The sequence below is a fragment of the Kryptolebias marmoratus genome, linkage group LG13 (assembly GCF_001649575.2).
Source record: "Kryptolebias marmoratus isolate JLee-2015 linkage group LG13, ASM164957v2, whole genome shotgun sequence".
NCBI classification, from domain to species: domain Eukaryota; kingdom Metazoa; phylum Chordata; class Actinopteri; order Cyprinodontiformes; family Rivulidae; genus Kryptolebias; species Kryptolebias marmoratus.
Genome location: NC_051442.1, coordinates 20120662 through 20146324, shown reverse-complemented (window position 1 = coordinate 20146324; position 25663 = coordinate 20120662). Strand labels below are relative to the sequence as shown.

Genomic DNA, 25663 nt, shown 5'->3' with positions numbered 1-25663 from the left:
TATAAACCCAGATTGAAAGAAGAAAAATGACTCTATGTTTAAATAATGAATCTATTGTTAACACTCTTAGATTGTTTACATTTGTTTTGTTGTGGGTTTTTTTCAAATAATTTTAAAACTTAGATCACTAATTTGAACAACTAGCCAATTTCCTTGCTTAAAGATCTTTGACTATTTTAGGTGTTGGGGTTCAAAAATTCTCAGTCAGTTCAATTTCTGCTTATTGGTAAACTGGAAGGAAAATTATGAACTGATTTCTATTCACAAAAGAGCAAAAACTTAACAGGTGAATGATTTGAGATTTAAAGTAAAATAAGAGAATAAAATATTTTTTAGTCTAATAAAGAGAGTTAGTATAAAGAAAAGTCATCTCTACATATAAAGGATTTTAAAATACATTTATTTTAATGAGGTTTACTGGGCACAGAGTTAACAATAAACATGTTATATATTCACAATAAATCACACATTATTCAGAGATGTTTCTGTTGTTCTTGCTTTTGCAGGGTTTTTGGAATACAGTCATTTTCCCATTTATGCTTTTATTGCATTTTTTACATATTTGTGAACTGTATGTAAAAAACTTTAAATTGATGAACTTCCTTTAGAAAACTCCTTACTTGATCATCAAAATATTACGTAAATATTTAAACATATAAAGTGAATTAATACCAACTTTGCTTTTTATCATATAAAATGTGTATGTTGTATTAAAGTCATAATATTATAAAGTGCTTCATAGGAATAGATAGTTAATACATATATAATATATTGCCACATTAGTTATTTTATATGTTGACATTGGGGTATTCCTGCAGCAATGTAAAAGCTATTATTTACATGATGTATACAAGTCCTAGCTTGGTTCTCCTACTCCATAACATGGAGGAGATGGGAGCGAAGTTTCGCTGAAATCATGACAGCGAGCATGTAACACCAGCATCTTCCGAGTGGTCACAGTTGTGCACATTCCAGGATATATGGGAGCAACCCAGCAGGGAGGCTTCAGCACCGGTGCACTTGAGATTGTCCAGTTGGATCGTTCCCGTGCCGGGACCGAAGTGAGCTTCTCCCCAAGCCACTATGGCCTCTCCGCAGCCCACCAGTAGACACACGACCTGAGCGTCAGGAAGGTCCCAGGCATCATCACACACGGTTCCCCATTCAGAGTTTAGGTAGATCTCCACTCGACCCTCACACTGGTGCTGACCACCCACCAGTCTCAGCATCCCTACGTTTAACCACAGAACAGAACATTAAATTTAGCTTCATAACAGCTTTCCTGACAGAGTCAAGTGAAAAAGGACATAGAGCTGTGCCTGACGAGATATACCAACCTTCAAATCGTTGAGTGGTAGCAATAGTGCCCGATACATTTTGTGTTACGCTCAGGTCACCTGCGTCAAAAGCTACAGGGTCAGAGGAGAGAAAACAGAGTGAGACTTCTTCCCAGTAGACATGCACAGGAAATATCAGATGACAAAAGCATCAGCACAACACTCTTCCCCAATGACTTTACTGATCAATACAAGAAGCCTATTAGTGTTTTCTATGGGCACAAAATGGGGCCATAACTAGTTGTGCTTGTAAATTAGTTTGTAGCTGTAAACTGAGCTTTGTGAATGTGTAAAAAAAAAAGTATTTGTAAAAAATAGGTACACTTACACACAGAAATTAGTATTTAAAAAAGTGCTTCTGTGAACATCTGTTTATGGATACAAAGCAAAATAAAACACAGGTAAACCTAAATGGACAATGGCAAGTCAATTACAAATTGAACTGTCCACTCAGAAAACAGCCAGTTTGATTGGTCTGCCTTCTCCGTCACAGGTCCTGAGTACCAGGGGTGTCCAAAGAGCAGCCACGTACATTTGCAGCCTTCTGAGGGATTTTGTGTGGCCCGCGACTACAATTTAGGAGTGATATCATTTTGGCCCACAGGCTTAAAAAGGTTGATGCAGTTGGACACTTTTTGCAAAGTTTAAGGGTAGCTTTTAAAATTATATTTAGGTTTAACAGAAAATGGGATAAAAAACAAAATCTTCTTCTTAAAATGGGCAATATTAGGTACAAGTTGTTTTTTTTGTCTTTAATTACCCGCAATTACTGTTACAGAAGGCAGTAGCTGCAGCTAAATCTTATCTGTAGCTTGAATTATTCATCTGTTTTCTTTGCACGTTAACTTCAATCAATCAATAGACTCAGATGTGGTTGGGGTGGGGGTTCTTAGTGAAGAAGAGGAAGGTCTGGACAGAGCTGTTACTGATATGTTACTTAGAATAATCTGTGATATTCTTCTAGGTAGAAAATCAGAAGCTACAATCAACGTGGCAGGAGCATGTGGAAGAGCCATACACAGCCACAACAGCCTGGCACCTCCTCCTTATGCAATTTGGTCACACTGGTTGAAGATGGCATCCCATTCTTTAACCAGCATTTGTCATAAGTTAGCCAAGTCAGTGGTTGTGTTGGTCACTCTGGAATGAACGGCACAGCCAAGATGATCCCACAGGTGTACAATGGGGTTGAGGTCAGGACGGCAGACAAGCCATTCCATTCTCTCCACTCCCAAATTCTTGAGGTAGTCTCTGATAAACCCCACTCTGTGGGGGCAAGTAGTGTCATCTTGGAGGACAGAGTTCAGTCCCAGACTGTGGAGATATGTGATTACCACTGGTTGCTCACAGGTGCTGATGCACCAGATTGTCAGGTTGTCAGGTTGGGGTTCACACGAACCACCCACTTTTATTCTTTTTTTTTTTCTTATAATAAAATATATAAACAAACCTTTTTAATATGTGTTTCCTCAAATGAAGCACCTGGTAAACAGACATTTTAATTGTGCACACAAAATATTTCTGTACATGAGTGATATTGTGTTTGCAAACTCATTTGAACATCTTGAGAAATGAAAATATTCATAATACATGTTACATGAAGTAAATATTATTTTAAACTGGTACTTCAGGTTTCTGTGCTGGAACACAGCCTTCGTGAAAGTATGGGAAAGAGAGAGAGAGAGGAAAAGAGCAGCCAAAAGTTGGGTTTTAAAGAAATAAGAAATACTTGGGAAATTTTAAATTTGTGTCGTTTTTAAACTTGATTTTTCAAGAACAGAATTATTTAAAGAAAAAATTGTTTTCTTATTTTTTAAAATGCATTTTTATGGGGAATTTCAGCTTAATAAAATTTTACAAGTCCTTGGACACCATTATTTAAATTCTACAAATACTGAAGTATTTCTGCATTAATATGTTGCAAAATGAATATTTGTAATACTTCATTATTCTTTTTCTCAAGCAAAAGTGACCATGGCTTAGGTCTGTGTTGCGTTTGATATAATAACTTTTTGATACTAAAATATACATAACTTAAAAGAGACCATTGCTAACTTTTCAGCAGACCGTGTACATCAGAATTACAGTTTTTAAAATTCTAAAATTGTTAAAATGCAGGAGCTTTTTTCGGGTGCCTAAAATGCAAGGGCCCCCTTCAGGGTGTTGCCCCTGGACTCTAATGGGGACCTAAGTGGCCCCCCATACCCCTGGCTAAAAACATCCACTTTTACTTTTAAATAGGAACCCTCCACTCTCAATCCTGGCTATGGTCCTGAGCACCTGAGGTACCAGAATCTCAAAACAAGAATCATTAGCAGAATAAGCTGTTTGGCATTGGCAAGTTTTTCATGGGCACAACCCACATACTCAACTCTGCTGCTCAAACCACAAATACATTATCCAAACAAATGCAGCACCATTTAAGGGGAAAGAAACAGGCTTTTCAACAATATAAGATTTATTGCCAGGAATCATTGTTACAACAAAGAAATAAACAACCAAACACATTTTGTTTTGTGTTTTTTTTTTACATTTTGTACTATGTTTGTATGAGAGCCAGATTTAATAACAGATATCAAAAGCCAGGAGAAAGTCAGAAACTTCATTACTGATGTTTACAAGCTGGCGAAGCATTGCCAATATGGCGTTCTGCTTGAAGAGATGATTAGAGATCAGATTGTTGTTGGAGTCAGAGACTCAAAGTTGTTAGAACAAAATACAGTTAGATCGTTATCTCATCTTGACTAAAACAATAAGCCAGACAAAATGAAGAAGCCAAGACTCAGCAACCATCAATTAGAAGTGAAAAGACACAGAACATAAAGGGTAATCATCAGGATGAACAGAAAATGATAAGTGGTCCTAACAACCAACCATTGACTGTGTTTGCCACATTTAAGCTGTGTCAGAAAAAGAGAAAATAAACGTGACAGAGATGTGACAGAGCAGAAAATATTTGTAATTAAAGATTTAGTGATGCCACTGCTAGGCCTTCCCGCCATCCGGAGACTGTCACTACTGTAGCAAGTAGCAGCAGATCGAAAAGTCAAGCAAATTCAAAGCAATGTTCTCACAAATCTTCTCAGGCTAAGGGAAACTGAAAGGTAGCTATAGGATAGAGTTAATGATGGAGCAGTGCCATATACCCTTCAGCTCCTGGACGCATAGCTCTATGATTTAAGCTTATTGACAAAGTGAAGTCTGAGCTCCAGAGAATGGAAAACATGGGCGTCGTCTGATAAATACAAGAGCCAACTGAGCGGTGAACAGGAATGGTAATTGTGCCAAAGTCCAACTGAAACATTTGAGCCTGTGTAGATCTAACTGGATTCAGTGTACACATACTTTTGGCTGGATGACACACTTGAAAAACTGGACGGAGCTGTGGGCCACGCTATGTCATGCAGATGACATCTTGGTGTTAGGTGAAGACTAAACTGAGCATGACAAAGTGCTGCATGGAGTCCACCAGAAATTCAAAAGTGCAAGCCTGACCTTGAAAAAACAAATAGGACTATGGCATGAAAGAAGTGAATTTCTTGTGACATAAAATAAGGACTCAAGAGATTCAGGCCATTTAAGACAAAATTAAAGCAATCCTCAATATGGCAGAATCACACAACACTGAGAGACTGAGACGGTTCACAAGAATGGTTATAAGCAAGTTTTCCCCTTGCCTGCCCAGTCTCACAAAACATCTGAGAAACCCGCTGATAATGAGATTCAAATACAGGATCATTCACCAAGCAATTGATGGCAGCTGATGTGTTGTCAAGTACACCACTGGGTCCAAAAAACAATACAGAGTGGGAAACCTTATAAAGAGAATGTCAAGTGTACACTGATTCTTCTTGTTCTTTCAGCTGCTCCCTTCTTCAGGGGTTGCCTCAGCGAGCGAACTCGCACAACAGATTTGGCAAGTGTTTTATGCCGGATGCTCTTCCTGATGCAACCTGGCCTTAAATCTGCTGCCTCAGGATTACAAGACCGCAGCACTGACCACCAAACTAAAGCAGCCACTATATATTGATTACATTATGGAAAACATACCAGAAACAAAAACCAAACTGAACCAAACCAAAGACATGCAGAACAGAGATGGAACAATGAAATAACTCAGCATGTACACAAACAAAGGGTGGCCAGTGCAATTCCAGAGTTCAGTTCGGTGCAATTCGCCATACTGGCCAAACAGAGCAGACATACATGTGGCGGATGGGATCCTCCTAATAATAGAGAAAGAACCCTTATTCCAACACCAATGTACTGGGACAGTGGAAAGATGTGGAGTGAGCTGCAAGTGCTCTACGTATCGTACAGAACCACGACTCACAATCCCTTTATCTGCAACACTGTGACAGAGATTAGCTGCAGACATCTTTCAGTAGGGAAAAGGCCACTACTTAGTGGTCGTTGACTACTTCTCAAAATACATGGAAGTACCTAATCTCCTTACTATCACATCTATTACCATCATTTAATCTGAAAGCATTTTTGCCAGGCTTGACATACCTGAGATATTTGTGACTGACAATGGGCCACAGTTTGCCTCCTCTGATTTTATTGTATGTACCGTATTTTCCGGACCATAAGGCGCACTTAAAAGCCTACAGTTTTCTCAAAAAACGACTGTGCGCCTCATAATCCGGCGCGCCTTACATGTGTAAGAAGTCGTAATGTTTTAGTACGACTTTGGTTGTTGTCCTTTTCAAATACTTTTGTGGCATATTAAAAGAGATACACTTTTCTATTACATTTGTCAAAGTTTTGGTTGTTTTTGGATATTAAAAATAATGTTAGACTGTATCAACTAGGAGTTTTAGTGTACCAATAACTACCTAGAAAAAAGTTACTGCAGCTACATGTAGTAACAAGGAAAAGGGAATTTTGTGAAAACTCAAACACTGAATAAACAAATGTACATTTTTATTAGGTCCTCAAAATAACAGTTATCTTGTTATGAGCATAATATGTATTTAGTCAGTGTTCATGTATTAACATTCATTAATGTTAATGTATAAACATGTTATATTCCTTTCTTGTGTGTAAGGTGTAATGTAAACATTTCATTGAGTGGGAAATTTGTTTTTGTGCAGTGAATGAAAAATACACATTTATTGTTGGTTTTATGTTTTAGCTATTGATTTATTGTAACTAAGTAGTTTAACCTCCTGGTTGAATATTCGTCTTGAGTATTGCCTTTCGCCCTTTCTTACAACTTTGAACTTTTACTATCTTGTCAGTCCATTATATTCCTTCGGTGGATGTTTCTACCACCACAACATTGTGGTAGTATTTAATTTACATTTATTCTTTAGTTAATATTTTTCTGAATGATTCACTAACACTTGTTTTGCTTTGAGATGCTGTAAATGCAGATCAGCTGGAGGGCGAAGCCTGGAATATGCCACTTTCTAAACAACTGAGGGGGGAGAACATCTTAAATAAATGAAATTAATCTTGAACCGCAGCAAAACTGGAAATCATGTCACCTCTCGTAACCTCCACAGCTACACACAGCAACAGACTGTCAGCCGAACCACAACCTTTGTCCCTGCAACTCTCCAGAGTCCTCCTGCATTGCAGCATCCTCAGAAGGCTCCTGGACTACAGCTCTGTGTACAGACTTCCCAATATGCTGCTGCACCTTTAGGTTATTCGGGTGTTTCTAAACCTCCACCAGGTTGTTGTCGTGTTGCTACACTTCTAGGATCATTCGCTACATCACTGCTAAGCCTTACAGCAGTGCCTCAAGTTTTAAGTCATGGCTTCACACCAATGGCCTAAAGCTTTTTTTCCAAGGCACCTAGCTGCCACGACCCTTGCCTAGGTTTTTACCTCTGCCATGGATCATGCCCAGGTCTTTGCCACTTCCAAGGTCTCTGCCACTACCACAACTCCTGTCCAGGTCTCTGCCTCTGGCATGTACCCTGCACAGGTCTCTGCCATCACTACAACCCCTGCCTAGGTCTCTGCCACTGTCACAACCCCTTTCCAGGTCTCTGCCTCTGGCATGTATCCTACCCAGATCTCTGCCACTGCCATGTCCCCTGCCTAAGTCTCTTCCACCACCACGACCCCTACCCAGGTCTCTGCTTCTGACATGCCCCCTGTCCAAGCCTCTGCCACCAACATGCCTCCTCACAGGTCTCTGCCACTGCCCTAACCCCTCTCCAAGCCATCTTTCATTCCCAGTGTCCAAGGAGGTTTAGAAGGACACCTCTTGATGTCCCAAACTTGGGGTCAAGGGAGATGCCTCTAACCCAGATCCAATTCCCGAGTCTGAGAGGGTCCTGGAGTATACCTCTCTGCCTGATCCTGTTCTTGAGTAGGTTTAGAAGCATACCTCTCACTTTCACAAGTCACCCAGATCCATTTCCTAATCCTGATGTGGTCCAGGAGGATGCCTCTCACGCAGTCTCAATTCCTGAGCCCAAGAGGGTCCCAAAGAATGGCTTATTTTAACCAGTTTTTTTTTTTTTTTTGGTCTGTTTTTTCTATATCATAGCTGCCTGCATGCACCCTTGGGTCCTGTGCAAACTACAACTCTCACAGTACAATCTGGTCAGTACATTTCAGTATGTTTTCTTTGTTGTCTGTGATGTTTATTTTGAATCTGTCATTCCTTGTTTCTTTTTTTAAGGGTTTCAGTGTGTTTTTCTGTAGGATTCATTTCTGCTTTGTTTACTTCCAGATTGTCTGAAACATATCTGTATGTTTCAGTTCTCTTGTTTGTTGCCAGTGTTTTCAGTTTGTCTGACATTCTGTGCTTCTCGTGTTGTATTACCTGTTTTCTGCTAGTTACTGGATTGTCACTGTTGCTCCCTTACTTACCGCGTTTTTTTTTTTTTCTCAATTCTTTGTTAATACCTGCTTGTTTAGACTTTTTATATAAACTTTTATTTATTTATTTATTTTTTGCATTATACCTTTCTGCCACCTGCACCCTTGGGTTGTCTACAAACTACAGCCCTCACACAAGAACCTTTTGGTAAATGATGTTGTCATAAATATTGAATGAAGATGTGACATGTGACCAAAAGTTTTGACAATGACAAATTTTAGGTTTGCTGCTTCAGCATTTTTAGATCACTTTGTCAAATGTTTCTATAGTATACTTAAGTATAATTACAAGCATTTAATAAGTTGCAATGGCTTTTATTGACAATTACATTAACTTTATGTAAAGAGTCAGTATTTGAAGTTCTGTCCCTTTTTTTCAAGACTTCTGCAATTTGCCCTGACATACTGTCAATCAACTTCTGTCAGCCCATTCTTGCATAATTAGTACTTGGAGTTTCTCAGAATCTGTGAACTTTTGTGTGTCCACCCACCTCTTGAGGGTTAACCACAAGTTTTCAATGACATTAAGGTCTGGGGAGTTTTCTGGCCATGGATCCAAAATTGTGATACTTTGTTCTCTGAACCACTTATCACATTATGACATGGTGTTTCATCATGCTGGTAAAGGCATTGTTCATCATCAAACTGTTCTCGGATGGTTAGGAGAAGTTACCCTCAGAGGAGGCTTAGGTACCATTCTTTGTTCATGGCTGTGATCTTAGGCAAAATTCTGAGTGAGCCCTCTCCCTTGGCTGAGAAGCAACCCCACACATCAATGATCTCAGGATCCTTTACCTTTTCTTGTCTGGACAGTTTCTTTTCCAGATGCTTCAATCAATCAGACAGGGATTCATCAGAAAAAAATACTTTCCCTAGTCCTCAGTAGGCCAGTCACTAGACCTTTTGCAGAATATCAGTCTGTCCTTGATCATTTTCTTAGACAGAAGTGGCTTCTTTGCTGCTCCTCTTGACATCAGGTCATCCTTGGAATGCCTTTGTCTCACTGTGGACTCACACCTGCCAGCTGCCATTCCTGAGCAAGTTCCACTGATGGTGACTCGATCCCACAGCTGATCCAACTTCAGGAGACAGTCTTGATGCTTGCTGGGCTTTTTTTGGTTGCCCCAAAGATTTAATGACATCAACTGAACTGCGTTCCCTGAAGCTCTTGGTGATCCGATAAATGTTTGATTCAGGTGCCATCATATGAGCAACAATAGTCTTGTTTGTGATGCCATTTATGTGCAAAGGAATGATGAGTGCATGTGTTTTCTTGCTGGTAAATATAGTTACCAGAGGAAGAACAATGATTTCAGGCACCGCTCTCCTTTTAAAGTATCCAGACAGCCATTCCAACTCAGTCACCATGACAAAGTGATCTCCAGCCTCATCCTTGTCAACACTCTCACCTGGGTTAACAAAAAGACTGCTGAAATGATGTGTGCAGGTCCTTTTGGGCAGGGCTGAAATTGTGGAAGTGGTAGAAATGGGTTCACTGGCGTTAAGTTTGTTTTCATGGGAAGAGAGACTTTGCAATGAATTAATTTAAATTCATCTAATCACTTTTTATAATATTATGGAGTAAGGCTGAGGCAGCAAACTTTGTGACAATCAAAATTTGTGCCATTCTCAAAAACATTTGGCCATGGGTCTAGTCTGTTTGTGTAAATTCTATTTGATATTAAATTTGAATATGACTTGTGTACATAGGATATTAAGTATGATAAGAACATGAAAGAGGATTGTGGTATCTTTGCATTTATGTTTCATGGTTTTATTTTGTGTCTGTATTTAAATGTACATTGTCTTTACCTCCCAGGCACAACTGATGGAAAATCGTCAAATGAAGGTTTATGAATATTATCCCTGAAACAAACTAAACTTAAACAAGTATAGGAGTATTTTTCATTTGTGCCTGGTGCAAACATTATGTGTGTTCACAGTTTTTCTGTTGGTTGATCTAAGTTGAGTTTGTTTGGCCATTGTGTAGAGTTTGAATGTAAGAATGTAACTGCATCAGAAACAGAGGGGAACGTAATAAAGGAAAAGTGAATAGCAAATGAATGCCACTTGGTACTGAAAAGTGGCAAAATACCTGAAAGGAACCAAGCAATTAAAATCATCTTTAATTGACATTTTTGCACATTGACAACAGCCCTAACTTTGCTCTGGCATTTTAATTTTATTATGTCAATTCATGTCCCAGCCACAGTGACATATAGAAACTTTTGAAACAGCAATGCAATTTTTTTAAACTCAGGCTTTTATCTCTCAAAAGGGAGCAAATCCATGACATATAGGACCTAATTGAAGCTTTGCTGCAAAACTGCATTAAATGAGGCCAAAACCAGCAGCCCAAGTTGCAATGCAGCCATCTATATGTATGGAGAAGACACCGTAGAGAGGAGAGCCAGAGTGAAAGGTTTGTCTGTTCTGACAACTTTTAATGAGACCCGAAACATCATCAGCTGGTTGACCTGGGATGAAGAGGCTGCAATAAAGAAACAAATAAACACATATTAATTTTTTTTTAAAAAAACATTTAGGAGCAATTATGTCCAAAATTTTAATCAAATTTCAAATATATACTTGCCTGTTTAAGTCATAAGGAATCCTGCTGCTTGATTCTGGATGCTCAATGGGTAAGGAGGATCATCATCATCATCATCATCATCATCATCATCATCATCATCATCATCATCATTGTCATCATCATCATCATCATCATCATCATTGTCATCATCATCCTCTGACCAATTATGTGATTAAGAACATCCTAAAAAAAAAAAAAAGCAGGAGCATACTTTATATATCGTTTTTCTTAAGGATTGAGTTACTATATCATGGCTTAATTTGAGTAACATGAGCATTGTATTTATTTATTTTTTTTATATTTTATTTTTGCTAAAAGACAAGTTAATTTAGCTTTATTGTAAAGAAAGAACTGGCAACAAGGTTGGGGCACTGTTCTGCACCGTCCTGAATAAAAGGTTGTTCCAGGCTTCTGGAAAAGTGTCCAGATCTGCTTGAACTTGCTGTAAAAATACATACTGTGCACGAAAAAGGTCAGTCTTGTCCGTTGGATTTAACAGTCTGTCCCCTGAAGGATTATGAGAAGATCATAGAAGACGTTTGGCCCAACGATCCAAGCATAACGCCACAGATGAACTGTCCTGAAGACACAAGTTTTTAGATCAATTTGAAATAACTCCTTTTAGGAGAAACAGAAAAAAGACCAAAGTATCAAACAAGAAAAAATGACAAAACGTAAAAACACAGAGGAAATGAGAATCAGGAAGAACTGACCAAACAGAGGTGAAGTTGGACAACTTTAGGATGTTTTTCCTATAATATCAGTAGGTGGAGCAGGATTAGTAAGCAGTAAAATATGCTATTCATAAAAGTCCCAAAAGAAAAAAGGAGGTTTAAAAATTCAGTTCAGGATATTCCACTGAGGCAATGATTTTATCAGCAGGTGCAGTTTCCCAGTTTCATATGAGCAGAGTGTGTACCTGCGCCGTAGGAACATCAGAAAAATGACCGGAGCTGGTTCAGTCCACTGGTCTGCTTTGCAGTTTGTTAAATCTCCTAAAGGAAAATTTGAACATAGTTATTATTAAACGCAATATACTGTGGAGTGGATGAACAGTAAGACATAACTAAACATGGCATTTTAAAGTGATAGTTTACAGCTTTAAAAGATGTTTGGTCACTTAAAGCTAGGCTGGTGTAAGCTCCTCTTCATTTACATAGAAGCAGTAATTCTAAATATCACTATTAGACTTGTGTTTTTTTTGTTTTGTTTTTTTGAGCATAAGAGTCAACTAACCGGACGCTTCAAGCACATTGACAGTTCTCCTTTAGATTCTACAATAGTAAGAATATAAAACCCACCTGAGCTGAAGAACCGCTGGCGCTGTCGTCCATCATCAAAATCGCTTCCAGAACCTGTGGCAGAGTAGGCTAACCAACCACACCATTTATTTTCTGATTGGACAGTTCAACTTGGCATTGACTTGCCATCATCCAATCAGGTTTCCCATTTAAAGTCACACACTAAAGGAACTTTGTGCACTGAGTTTTTTGTTTATCTTTTTGTTTTGTTTTGTTTTGTTTTTTTGCTTCGTATCCATAAACAGATGTTTACAAAAGCAGCTTTTTTATTCTTAATGTTTGAGTGAGTGTACATATTTTTTACAAGCACAAGTCTTTTCTACACATTCACAAATACTTTTTACACATACACAAAGCTCAATGTGCAACTACAGACTCTGGTTTACAACCTAAAACTCAGACTAATCCCACACAGTTGCCTTTTGAAAACACAAATTTAATGATCCTTTTCTATAATCGAGAACCAAATTTTTGCTGTACATTAAAGAGGAGTCCTGCAGGCATACAGCGATGCTGATTTGCCTTGACTCATCCCTAATTTTTATGCTCTCTGGGCTGTCTCCTCCGCTCAGAACTTCACTCATGCAGTGTAAGAGGACAGCTCAGCAGGGCGGGTGTAGATGACTGGATGCATGGGAAACATGAACTATCTATGGAACTGATGACTTCACGTTGGTGTTCAATTCCCAGTGAGTACAAAAGCTCCCCATATTCACTACAATGTATACACATTATAAATATTGGCCTCTTGTGGTCTGATTAAGTCCCAAATTATGCCAAGTCAGGTCTTACTTTCACAGATAACTCCAGCATCCTCATGGTGGCCACAGTTGTGCTGACCCCACTCCACATGGACGCAGTCAGACAGCTCCAACTCAATGCCATTGCACTTCACATTGTCCAGCAGGATGGGGCCCGAACCATAGCCGAAGAAGGCCAAGCTCTTGGCTGCTTTGGCTGGGCCACAGCCAAGCTGTCTGCACACCACGACGGCATTGTCAAATTCCCAGTCGTCATCACACACGGTCCCCCAGGCAGTTTTGTAGAGTACTTCTACACGACCCTCGCATTTGTTTTGGCCATTCACCAGACGGATGGTTTCTAGACCTGAACGGGAATAAACAGACAGGTGCATCGCTGCAATTTTAGAGCAGAACTGCTTCTTATATTATCTAAGAGGTTGACGTCTGCGGAAAAAAAAAAAGTGTCACAAGGGTTGGAAGTGCTTTTGTATTTAACAACCGGAAATCAGAAAAAAAAAGTTCTTACCTCTTTTTTTCTGGATAGTTGTCGGAGTAGTTGTCAAAATAGTTGTTGAAACAGTTGTAACAGTTGTTGTACTTGGTAATGCTGTGTCCAAACGTGTTTTTAGATCTATAAGGAAGACAAACAATACACACCACACCATTCTTAAATGAGTTAAATGACTCAGAGGGGTTTCCTTAAATAGATTATTCTGGTCCTTCTGAAGTGGACGATAGCAGCTAGCTGTAGCACCAGAGGGTAAAATGAAACAAGCATTTCATATTTCTGCTGGAATAACAATATAATGCAAAACTGACAACTCTGCAAAAGTTGAAATAATAGTGTTTGCATGAGCCGATATGACATTTATAGACTGGAATTGTTTTATGACAGCAAAATCCACCTTTGGAAGTGTGTGATGTATTTATATAACAAACTAATATTAACTTCTGAGCAAATCGACTCTGAAACTCTATTCATGATTTAAACTATTACACTGCAGTCAGTTTTGCATTACACTGATATTTTGACAGAAATATCATATTCCTGCTGGAATTGCCCCCAAGGCTGCACGGAGAGTGCTACAGCCATCTGCTGCTGCTATTTGCACTTGTGAATAATAACAGATATTTTTGTAAAAAACTGGGGAATGCAAAACTGATGAAGGTGCAAATTGGCGTTTGTTCAAGGGAGCCTCTATAAAATTTTGGAGATTGAAGTTGTTTTGAGACGTCAGCAATCCACTTTGGTCTTAGCTGTGTTCAGACTAGCCGTTAGCTCATCTGTCCTGTCGAACATAAACTCAGTTTGTTTTTGGGCTGTTCAGAGTCATCTACAACAGGTAAGATGTTATTTGTTAATAACTTTTTCACTGAACCCAACTTCAAAATGGCCAGAACATCTCTTTATAAAAAGAAAATGCATTTGTTTTTCTCTTTCTTCCTTTGTTTAAGGACATTTAATAGAAAACTTTTCTTCTCAAATATGCAAAGATGCTATTCAAAGAGAAAAATCAAGATATAAATCTACACCCTATGACAGGGTATGTCTTTTCAACACTTTTCACCTGTATTTTGGGTTTTGGTAGCACTGAGATGCAGAAATTAAAACAAGAAAAAAAAAGAAAAGAAACAAAAAGAGAGAGAGAGAAATTGCTTCCCCTGGTGGGGATCTAGCTAAAGTACACGTTTACTTTCTGTGTGGGATTTCAGCAGAGCACATTAGACACATGGTTGCAGTGAAGTTAAATAAATAAATGAATACAAATGGAGCTGTTTCTACAACTTTGTGTATATACAAACTTAGCCTGTAGTTTTAAGTCTAATGTTTTACCTGTGCTTGTCATGTCCCCGAACCTTTGTGTTATCGTTGCCACAGGAGGTACCGTCGTGACTCCTGAATGGGAACACAATAGGATTCACATCTTACATTATTATAATATTTGCAATATATATATATATATATCTTACACAAATAGCACTTTGTGTTGCTGACAATGGTATTAGACATAAGCAACAGTAAATGTTTGTATCTGAACTTTTGCTGGTGTAGCCATCAGAACTGAGAGCAGTGTACCAGTGCAGGTGACCCCGGCATCCTCGTGGTGTCCACAGTTATGTTTGCCCCAGCCAAGGTTTTTGCACATCTTCAGCTCGGCTTCGGTGCTGCGGCAGTTGACGTTGTCCAGGAAAATGAACCCTGTGCCGTAGCCAAAGTAGGAGTTGGTGTGTGCAGCAACGGCAGTACCGCACCCTATCTGACGGCAAACCACCATGGCATTGTTGAATTTCCAGTCGTCATCGCACACCGTGCCCCACTTTCCCTGAAAGTAGATCTCCACCCGGCCCTCGCAGGTGTTCCTCCCATTTACTAAACGAATGGTACCATCACCTAGACCAAGAAAGTCAAGAAGGATTTACTGAACACACCTTTATTGACTGAACCTTTTTTTAGGATGGTGATTTGATAATGTCAGTTAGGGACGGATCAAAGGAGGACCTGACTTGGACACGTTGATCCAGAGAAAAACAAAGAGACACGATACACAATGAAAAGCAGAACAGGAGAGGAAAGGGAGCATCTACTGTTGCAGCAAGCATAAATGTTGACACCTTGTGCTTTGTCCCAGACAAAACAGAGACAACAGACAGTCTGAAGTGTCCCTCCAGACAGGGGAGTCAAGAATCTGGAGGACCTCCTGGTTTCATGATGGTCATCAGAGTATGAGCTAAATACGTCATTTGGACATTTGCATACCAAGTTTCATACAGCCATGGCTTTTCATAATCTCACCTGGGAATTATTGGAAAAAAAAACAGCACAGCCACCACAACAAAGGCAAACCCAGTGAACAATAAGGATGGTCTGCAACTCTAGATGCCTTTAGGGTGTTTGGTACATTTTCCATGAAAGTGACTAAAGGATTATTTGAACTTTAAACTCTTTGATGTTGCCTGAACCAGACAACAGAGGAAAACAAAATATCTCTGAAATTTATGCCTTCTTTTTAAAAGAAATGTGACAGGTTCATGGGAATTTCTACTCTTTGTTCTGCCCAGAGCAATGACACAATCAGTCATTGTTGACAACTTAATGAAACCTGCTTTTTTGCAATTTTAGGAAGCATCTGGCAATGTCACTTGTCTGCTAGATTTGGGATTTTTTTTATATATCCCAAAGCCCACAAAACCCATTTAATCAGACTCAGAGAAGAACTGTCCTAATTTCTGTAAACACTTTGTCTGGACTTTGTGTTTTATGACCATATGATTTTAGGTGCACATTATTGACTTTAGATCAGTTTTTACAACCCCAATTCTGAAAAAGTTGGGATGTTGTGTAAAATGGAGGAAAAAACAGAAAATAATGATTTCCAAATCATTATGGTAGTAGCTGAGAGACAACCCCAACATATACTCTTGAGTATTAACAGTTCATATTGTCGTGGTTTGGGGTTTTTGGGGGGTTGGAGGGGAGGTTGCTTTGTTTTCCTGGCTTTTAGTTTTGTACTGCCCTGTGTTTTAGTTTACGTATTTCTTTTCAGCCACATTCCCTCCTGTCGGTAATGTGTCACACCAGCTGTTACCATTTGCTAATCACCTCACCCAGTACTTAGACTTCTTAGTTTTTTTGTTTTGTTTTTCGTGATCCTTGCCTGTTCAGTCCTGGGTGTCTGTCTCCTGCATCTACTGGTTTTATCTTCATTTAATAAAATGCATTTTTGGATTGATACCTACCTGCCTGCATCCTTGAGTTCTCTTCTAACTACAAATTCTATTAAATCTTTGTTTGCAACTTTGGCATACAAGGCAGCTGGCGATATACATTCCTTTAAAAAAGAAATTTTTGAATTGGTTACAAATTATAACAAATTGAAGCTTTCTAGAGCCAAAGGGAACTATAGTTTTTGGTGCCTTTTCTTTGTTTGTTTTTGTTCAAAAAGTTTAAAGAAATAGCTTAGCCATTTTGAAGTAGGCATTTATGGAAAAGTTATGAATAGTACTTTACCTGTTGTAGATAGCTCTTTGAACAACATCAAAACGGAGAAATAAAGTTTGCCTGACAGGACTGGCAAGCTAACATTTATTCTAAATGCAGCTAAGGCCAAAGTGAGTCCCTAGCATCTTAAAACAGATTCAGTTCGAAACATTTCATAGCAGATCATGTGAAACATTGACATTGTTGTCAATTTCACATTATGTGGTTATTTTGGAAAGAAACGGTTGTGGTTGCACCAGAAGGGCTACAACTTATTGCCGTGGCTATTTGCGCTTGCAAATACCTTTAACATTTTATGTAAATTACTGTATAAGGGGAATTTGACAATGGTGTTAAAAGTTCATGAAATAGTGTTTACTTGGACTGCTGTAGAAATTTTGAGATTTGAGTTGTTTTAAGCTGGCAGCAATCTACGTTGGTCTTGACTGTGTTCACATTAGCTGTTACTCCTGTTCTGATTCAAACTGAGGCTGTTCAAAGGACAGGTAAGATATTAATTGTTCATAATATTTCAACAAAACCCTACTTCATAATGGCTGAACTATCCTTATAATGATTTCAACATTGCATAAAAATACTACTCTTTTCAGTTAGAACTGGAAAAAGTTTCGGTGATTAAAGTGAACAGGAACTAGTGTCTGGTTTGTCCTTTTTAGAACTATCGTATGCGTTTGTAGGGTTTTTGTCAGTTCTTGTCGAATTTCCAGTCTTCAGTAGATAAATGTCATCTTGTTGAAAACAGAGGGCACTTACGTAAGCCAGGGATGACCACAGATGGTGTGGTGGTCTCCACCGAATCCTTGGATTTCTGCGAGAGTGGTTCTAGGAACCAGATGAAAAAAGAAAAAGAAAAACATTCTGGTAAACTAAACGTATTTCTCTCATCGTATTGAAACTCTAAAAGAATATGAAGGACTTACCTCTGCAGGCAACACCCACATCCTCATAGTGGTAGCAGTTGTGGACACCCCAGCCCAGACTGCGGCACTGACTCAGGTTCCTTTCACTCCCCTTGCAGTCCACGTTGTCTAGTGCGATGAACCCTGAGCCCTGCCCGAACTGGGAGCTGCTGCCCACAGCCACAGCCACGCCGCATCCCAACTGCCTGCACACCACGTTGGCATCCACCATGTCCCAGTCATCGTCACACACTGTGCCCGAGAAGCCATTCAAGCTCACCTCCACTCTGCCCTCACACCCGTTACGTCCATTCACCAGTCGGACTTTGGGGAGACAAGCAGAAAAGGTTTCTTTATAATCTGTGTTGTGTTCAAACTCAGTTATCTTTACCTGATGTCAGGACAAAAGTGAATATCAGACGCTCAGTTGTTTTAGGACATTTAGAGAAACAAGAAGTTAGATGAACGCAGGAGGGTGGGAGGTAAGTAGGAGTTAGGAAAACAAAAAGCTGGGAATTTGATTTTGTTCAAAAAGTCTAAGGCTTCCTGTACTCCCTTTCACAGTCTCACACAGTCAGACTCACTGTCAGGTTTCCACAGCCTGGCTAGGCTGCACATGTGTTTTTACCAGGACGTGTGTGTTTTAGGCAGTAATCTCACACTTACTTTGGTACTGTGGTTCCACTGGGTTTTGCATCTCATTGGCTGAAACAGCTGGAAGGAGGGGAGAAAACAAAAGGATAGTCAGATTATTTGTTGGCAGGTGCTTCTTGGCCTTCCATAGTTACTGTGCTTTAAATCTAATATATCTTTTTCAGGGCAGCTGTAGATGAAGACTGAAGCCACAACAGGCGGTCTGTTCTGACTGAAGCAGATGCTACAGAGATATAATGGACATGTTGTGTTTGTTGCAGTCATCGTCCACTGCAAAAGGGCAAAACGAGGGAGATAATGTTTCTGCCCGCATCTTTATGTTTATTTGTCTGTCCATTAGCAAAATATTCACGAACCACTGGATGGATTTTAATGAAACTCTCAGAAAGCAATCATTGAACACACATGTACAACGAATAATTGTTTTGAGTAAACGTGATTCTAGATAGCTGCCACAAATAAGTAACCTTGGAAAACAGTTACGAAAACAGCTATAACTCAGTCAGTTTTACAGATATTGAGATAGAATTTGGTGTGGTAGTAGCTGAGAGTCATCACCAACACATACCTCAAGCACTAACAGATTGGATGAGATATTGCAATATAGTGTAAGATCATGTGCAATGATGTTTTCAAGATTTGACCAGAATGGTCATAACTCAGCCACTTTTCAGCATAGAAAGATGATTTTTGTTTAAAAGTTTTGGCATTAAAGTCAGTTGGTGATTAGCATTTTGTCAAGGATTGTTAGGCCTTCAGCTGTTTTTGTTTTAAGAAAAGTGCCAATTCAAAAGCAAAAAAAACCCACCCTTATTTTTTATTTAACTTAAATTAGCAATTACCAACAAATTCCTATTTTAAACACTGTTGTTACTATTCATCTGTTATTCTTTAGTTTCTGTCAGGAGTCTGGATTTGTTACTGCTCCAGCAGTTTTAAAAACCCTAACATAAAATACATCGATCAGGAACAGTGTGCTATGTCTTTTGGTAGCAGTAATTGCATGGCATAGAGAAAATTAGCACCAAATCAGTGAAAAATATCAGAAAACAACGGAATTTGTCAAAATGGGACACAGGGTCTATTCGTGAAATTGCGGCACAATTTTTTTAGAGATTTTACTTTGCAAATCATAACAGTTGGGAAATGTTTTCACACAAACACACATACAGGCATTTGTAAGATGTATGTATTTTGATTTGGTGTGATCCTTTGCATTACACCCGAGGTTTGGAGGACATGTTAGTGCCTGAAGACTGTTGACTCAAATTTCAACAAACTTACAAAGACAAAAAAAGTGACCTTTTGTCAACAATTGCACCCAGTGTAGACAATTGAAGGTCAAATAACAAGCTGTTCTCCTAAGTTTGTACCTCTGGAATATGAACAATTACTAAATGAAACACATCTGGGCTATAAATAAGCCTTTTACGGTGCTACATACAGGTTCCAACTGCCTACTTTAATCCAGTAGTGTTTTATTCTAAAGAGGATCATAAATGTGTCATAAACTTAAATGGTACTTACCCGATGCACTTCGTTTGCTAATCTTCAAGTCTCCTGAAATTACAATAGAAAAAAATAAGTTGGTAAAGTTCTATGTTGATGCAAACAAGAGATAAAACCACTAAGCTGCTGTCAGCACATTTAAATAAAGTGTTTTGTTTTTTATGTATCGGTTGTTCAAGAGAGTGGAATCGATCCTGTCTCACTTTAAAACAACCGGAGGGCTTTTAGTCAGTGACGGCAGAGCAGCACAGGGCAGGCCGTACCCACGGCAACAAAAGAACCCATCTGCAGGGAATTTTTCCTGCAGGTACACCCGGTCCTAAATTATTACACTTGGCTCAAATATAAGTCTGGTAAAAATAAATAAATAAATAAATAAATAAATACATACATACATACATACATACATACATACATACATACATACATACATACATACATACATACATACATAAATAAATAATCATCTCGCGTTCCATTCGACTTCAGTTTCTGACTCTACCCTCGGGACCAACTCTGTGACTACAAACTGAGACGAGCTCATTTTGCAAGTTTTAGGTTTCTCGATGAGCACAAACATCACAGCTTGCTTTATGTCGTTGTAAAAAAATAATAAAATAACAAAATAAAGCATCAAAATGAGATTTTACTCAACCCTAGTCTTTGATCAGCATCCAAAATCCAAGTAGTCCTCCATTCATAAAGCTTTGTGCAGTAGGTTCTTTGGTTAGACCACTGAGTAAGACTTTCAGAGGCATCCTAATAATTCCTGCCACAACAAGATACTGTACATACCAACTTTATGGGCCATCAACAGAACTGCCTCACTATTTTTTAAAGCAAACAGTGCAGGGGCCAGCCGGTGAATCATTGTTTCTGGTGATTGCGGCTGCTCAGTATGCCTTATTTAATCTTCTGCTTGCAATATTAAATACCAATTGCACAGCTCTTTTTGTTTTGGTAAATTTAAATTAATAAACTTATGAATCCCTGTTCATAACTAGTAAATACGAAACAGTTAAAAATTTAATGTTATTTAAGATTATGTGAGATCCATTCCTTAACAATAACGTAAAACTACTCAGTCAAACATTTCCAGTGGGTATTTTTTTGGTTTGAATAGACATCTGAACATCATGTAAACTATTTACAAACATCTAAACTAAGATCTGACTAAACTTGGTGTAAAATGAACATCAACTTTTAGCCTCAGTAAATGTAAAAATGGACTAAAAAATGGCTGAACATTCAAACATTTTTCACATCAGCATGATCCCATGCTGTAAATGAGCTCTGTAATTGTCTAAGGCAATTGTGTGCAATTAGGAATAATAAATACATTTTTGGCCCAAATGGAATGAACTTGCGGGCCAGCAATGGCCCAGGAGCTGCCAGTTGAAGAACACAGATTTACAGTATGAATATAATTTCTTTCTCAAATAACACAAATTATGCTTCCACATCCAAGTAAATGCCATTCTCTTTTTTTTTTCTTTTAACAAGCCACAAAGTATTTTCAAATGGAATGAGGAAAGTACGGAAATATGGTGGGAAAAAAAAATAATGGTAGAGGAAAGAAAAGGGGATTTGGGTTCAAAAAAATATCTGGGTTAAAACAAAAATTCAATCTTTTTTGGTAACAATGAATGTAATTATGTCCCAGCAGCTGTTTTGTTGGTGGTAAAAATAAAAGAACCAGAAGTACTACTCTTGTTATTTGCTCTTTTCATGAACAAACAATTGTTTGTAAAACATTCAATAAAGTAAGCAGTAAAAAAAAAAAACAAAAAAAAAAAACACTGAAGTTCTGCACCCATGATCATGTAACAAAAAAATCAAACATTGTATGCAGTAAGCCCAAGATAAATAATGACTGTTGTTTACACTCACTACGAGAAAATTGCATCATATCTTTAATTGTACTTTCTGTTATTTTACTTCCTAATTACAATTTAATAATGTCGACTTAGTTTTGATCATTGTAAAATATCAGATTAAACTGTTAAAAACAGGTTTAATTTTTGAGAAAGTCTCATTTTTCTTTGTGTCTATAAATGTTCTGAATTTCTTTGTGGTTTCTGATCAAAAAACTGGAGGTTTTGTTTTGCTTACTGGTTGTAGAGGTTTGCAAAATTAGTTGTTGATCAATTAGAACCAATAACACAAAGAAAAATAATACCTGCTTGTTGCTGCAAAAACAGATCAAGTGACCACGCTGCCATGGTCTGACCTCGTTATGACAACAGTTCAGTCCCTCCCTGCTGGGTTTTGGGTGATAAACTATTAGGTTACATTTACAGTCCCATTTCAAATGGTCAGAGTGAAAAAAAAATGGTTGTGACTACAGATGATATATCTATTTTTAAAATTTGCCATTACAAACATTTTCAAAATTCACTGATTCTCATTATCAGAGAATTAGGCCCTGCTTACACTACTACAGATACAGATGTTTTTTCTCTATGTATAGTTTTTCTCTGTCAACACATGACAAAAACCCTGAATTACCCTTGTCGCACAAATAAGTGGAAAGAATATCCACATTAACAACATATTAAAATACAGAGAAAGAACATTCATGGCTTGAGTAAAGAGTCTCCCAAAGCTCGTTTTTTTCTTTGCTACTATTTACAGCTCACTCTCAGTAATTAACCATTTCTTGACGCAACCTGAGCTCGAACCCAGCCTCAGGATTACGAGAGCGCAGCACTGACCACCCAGCCACCACGGACCCCTTTCAACAACAAGCTCCGGTAAGAAACATTAAAGTGCTACACACTAGTCTTTCTCAGAAAACAAACGCCCTCTCTATGCATCCCATATTGTGCGGTTTTGTTTATTCAGGAGCTATAGGGACGTGACCTTGACCTTTAGACAGTTTTTGCTCCGCCCCTCGCACACACACCTACCGAGTCTCAGCAGTACGCTCACAGCCACCAAGACGAGGGAAGCCAGCAGCGACACCAGGAGTAAGACCACCGGATTCCAGCACCTGCACGCCGTTTCCACCGCACGCTGACCTCGCATGGCTGCCCGACTGACCATCCGCCTGCAACACACACTTTCACAATCCGTCAGTCGCCCTCATCCAGCTGTGTGCGTGACTATACGTGACAGACCTCAGTGTAGTAGACACTTTTCTACCCCCTGAAACACAATCAGTATTTTTGTCCTGGTTAAGAGTAGCCTAATTATTATGGTATTGGATTGATTCCTGACACCGCCCGCAGCTGATGGTGTTGTGTGCTGTAGTAGGGTATCGATGGAAGCTTAAGGTCATGCTTTGGCGTGGGCGGAGATGGCACTGGGGACGAGGGGGACATGAACCCCCCCCCCAGATTTATGGTGACTCTGATCTATCCCTACCCCCCATCCCTCCTACAAGTTCAGAATTAACATCGCCGGTAAAACCGATGATTAATGTTCCGTTAATCTGATTAATTTACATTTAAGTGTGCGTAGAGAGCCCAGTGTTTGTGTTTTAGTGGAACACAAATTTAACAATCCCAAATAAAAAATAAAAAAAAACACTTATTCTGTTGAAGTCATTTGCTGACAGATTGGTTCCCCCAAGTTAATAAATCCTATCTGCGCCCCTGTGCTTTGAAAATGCCCAATTAAAAAAACAAAACAAAACAAAAAATCCTTTTCAGAATGTTTCAATGTTTGAGCAGCAACCAATGACTAATACTAAAGCCGGGACTTAGGTGCTGCTGTTGTGAAGCACAAAATGGTCGCCGTGCATTAACTTGGCAGCAGCATGAGCAACATCAGCAGCTGGGCAAGGCTTGGGTTACAGCAGAGACCGACACCTGGGCCGCTGTTTTCAAGGGGATTTTCCCTCGAACAGAGAACTTTGCGATTTATCGACGATCACTCAGTAATCGGAGTTAAATAGTAGCGTGGTCAGACACTAAATACCCCACATTCTTCTGAACTTCAAGAAGATGCTCCAGAAAATGGGTCTTGTCTTAACATAAAACAGGCTTGAGTTTAAAACACACAGTTTTGATGTTCAGCTCTGTTCCAGTGTTCCGAAAATTATGTGCCCATCTTAGCGTAACTTGTGCTTCCTAATTTGTAAAACTAAACTGATTTTTAATTTGACTCGACAAAACATCATCACATCACATGCTTGTACTTTCCGAAGCCAACTCGTCAAAACTTTCGAGGGATGTTGTTAGAAGCGTGTTTTCCCGAAGAAACCACGGCGTGTGTGTGGGTCGGCCTTGTGTTGTTTGTCTGTTCGCTTGTGCAGAATTCCCCCTGACCTTACAGAGGAATGTGTATTAGGGGATGATGAGGGGAGAATTTGATATTGGCCCCTTGAGATAGTGTACATTCCGAGGCCAGGGGGCACAAAAAGACATTTCTGCTTTCTGTGGTCCTCATCGTCAGGCATAAACGCTGCTTCCTGCAATCTGTCACTAGAACCCTCCAAAACGCTTATGCACCTGATGACACCGCAGAGGCGCCTCTCATCTCCTCAGAGAGCAGGAGGCGAAGGGAGAAATTAGGTTTTTTTTTAAATATTAAGCCTCATTACCGTGTCTTCAACTGAACCCATGGTGCCTCAAGAGAGCACATCTAGTCTCTTGTCTCAAAAAGCGAGATGCTGAAGGCCGGAGGCACACAGAGGAGTTGATGTACGTCTAATTGGGAGGTGGGGATTTTAACACCAGCTCAATGCTCGAGAACCATGGCCGCCTCATTTGCAGACTGTCCCACCGAACCCCTTGAAACTCCGGGACAAACAGCTCAGTTATGAGGGATGAAAAATAATCTTGTGCCCAATGTTGTGTTTTTCAATACTCCATTCATAGAAGGATGTAGCACAGATCCGCTGGGGAATAATGTTGCCTTTTGTGTCGGCTCTGCTTCCCCTCCCTTCTCACTTCCCTGCGCTGAGAAATAGCTGAAAGATCTCGGCCCCACACACAAAAAAAAAATACCCCATAATGTCTGAGATAAACCACAGAATAACAATTCCAGTTCTTTTAATGGAAAGAAATCTGCCATTTAAATTGAGAATCCGTGCATTTGTCAGGTTGTAATGTGACCGGCTTTCCCTAATATTTTCTTGTTTTATTTTTATAATAATAATTCTTCATCCTAAGTGAGACAACTTTAAATCTCAGCTGGTTACAGTAACACTGGTTTCTAGGTACCATTTCCACAGTTATTACAAATAAATGCACGTCTGTTTAAAAAAAACGAAACGATCAATTTAAAAATAATACCATGCAATAATGAAATTAAAGTAGTTCATTATAAAATCATTGCATTATTCAAATGAAGTTTTAAAATGAATCAAAACTAAATCCAGCATTTCAAAGAGAATATACATACCTGCTGTAAGTTAACTTTTCTTGACCCACAACAATAATTAAATATATAAATATCTAAATAAAAATAAAATAGGTTTCCTCCCCGCTAGAGAAACAAAAAAAAAAAATGTAACCGGACCTCAAATGGCAGGCGGCTTAAGTCCACACAAAAAATATAGAAACTTTACGCAGAAGCGGAGCCAGAAAACTACCAGAGCATCCAGAGCTACGTGTGTTAGGTCTTTCATGTCCCTAAAGCTGCTTGGCTATAAGTACCTGGTGTCAGTGACAGAGACTGCGTAAAACAATAAATACCCCTGCATTGTATGGTAATATCCTTACACCCTGGATCTGTCCATGTCTAAAAGAAGTAGGAGGGGCAGAACAAAAGAAACAAAGACAATGATGAAAACTAACCCTTTATTGGCACCCCAGCATCTCCAGTTTCAGGTGGCGC

General features: G+C 39.0%; 1 protein-coding gene across 8 annotated transcripts; it reads right to left on the bottom strand.

Moving 5' to 3' along the window:
- Positions 1–423: 423 nt before the first annotated feature.
- On the bottom strand, positions 424–25544 carry LOC108233813 (scavenger receptor cysteine-rich domain-containing group B protein). Of its 8 annotated transcripts, XR_005233898.1 has the most exons (13): positions 25229–25532; positions 22789–22928; positions 19898–19930; positions 18383–18430; positions 17738–18040; positions 17571–17639; positions 14895–15209; positions 14652–14714; positions 13344–13448; positions 12075–13181; positions 11693–11768; positions 11232–11353; positions 10757–10956 (listed from the first exon to the last, which is right to left on the bottom strand). XR_005233898.1 is itself a non-coding variant. In XM_017412506.3 (12 exons), the coding sequence occupies exons 2-12, from the start codon at positions 22922–22924 to the stop codon at positions 915–917; spliced, it is 1776 nt and encodes a 591-aa protein (XP_017267995.1). In that variant the 5' UTR covers positions 22925–22940; positions 25229–25542; the 3' UTR covers positions 424–914. The 8 variants fall into 8 exon arrangements, 4 of the variants coding, with proteins under 4 accessions (XP_017267995.1, XP_017267994.1, XP_017267997.1 ...); XM_017412506.3 differs by lacking the exons at positions 10757–10956; positions 11232–11353; positions 11693–11768 and adding exons at positions 424–1231; positions 1338–1409 and having other exon boundaries at positions 12867–13181; positions 22789–22940; positions 25229–25542; XM_017412505.3 differs by lacking the exons at positions 10757–10956; positions 11232–11353; positions 11693–11768 and adding exons at positions 424–1231; positions 1338–1409 and having other exon boundaries at positions 12867–13181; positions 25229–25541.
- Between the last annotated feature and the right edge of the window lie 119 nt (positions 25545–25663).

Bases quoted from the DNA above. Each gene is read 5' to 3' on its own strand.
- LOC108233813 (XM_017412506.3), bottom strand. From the start codon at position 22,924: ATGGTCAGTCGGGCAGCCATGCGAGGTCAGCGTGCGGTGGAAACGGCG. The intron at 18,431-19,897 runs GTAAGTACCATT...CCCTCCTTCCAG, and splicing joins TAGCAAACGAAGTGCATCGG to CTGTTTCAGCCAATGAGATG. The intron at 13,449-14,651 runs GTAAAACATTAG...TCTTCCTTATAG, and splicing joins CGGGGACATGACAAGCACAG to ATCTAAAAACACGTTTGGAC.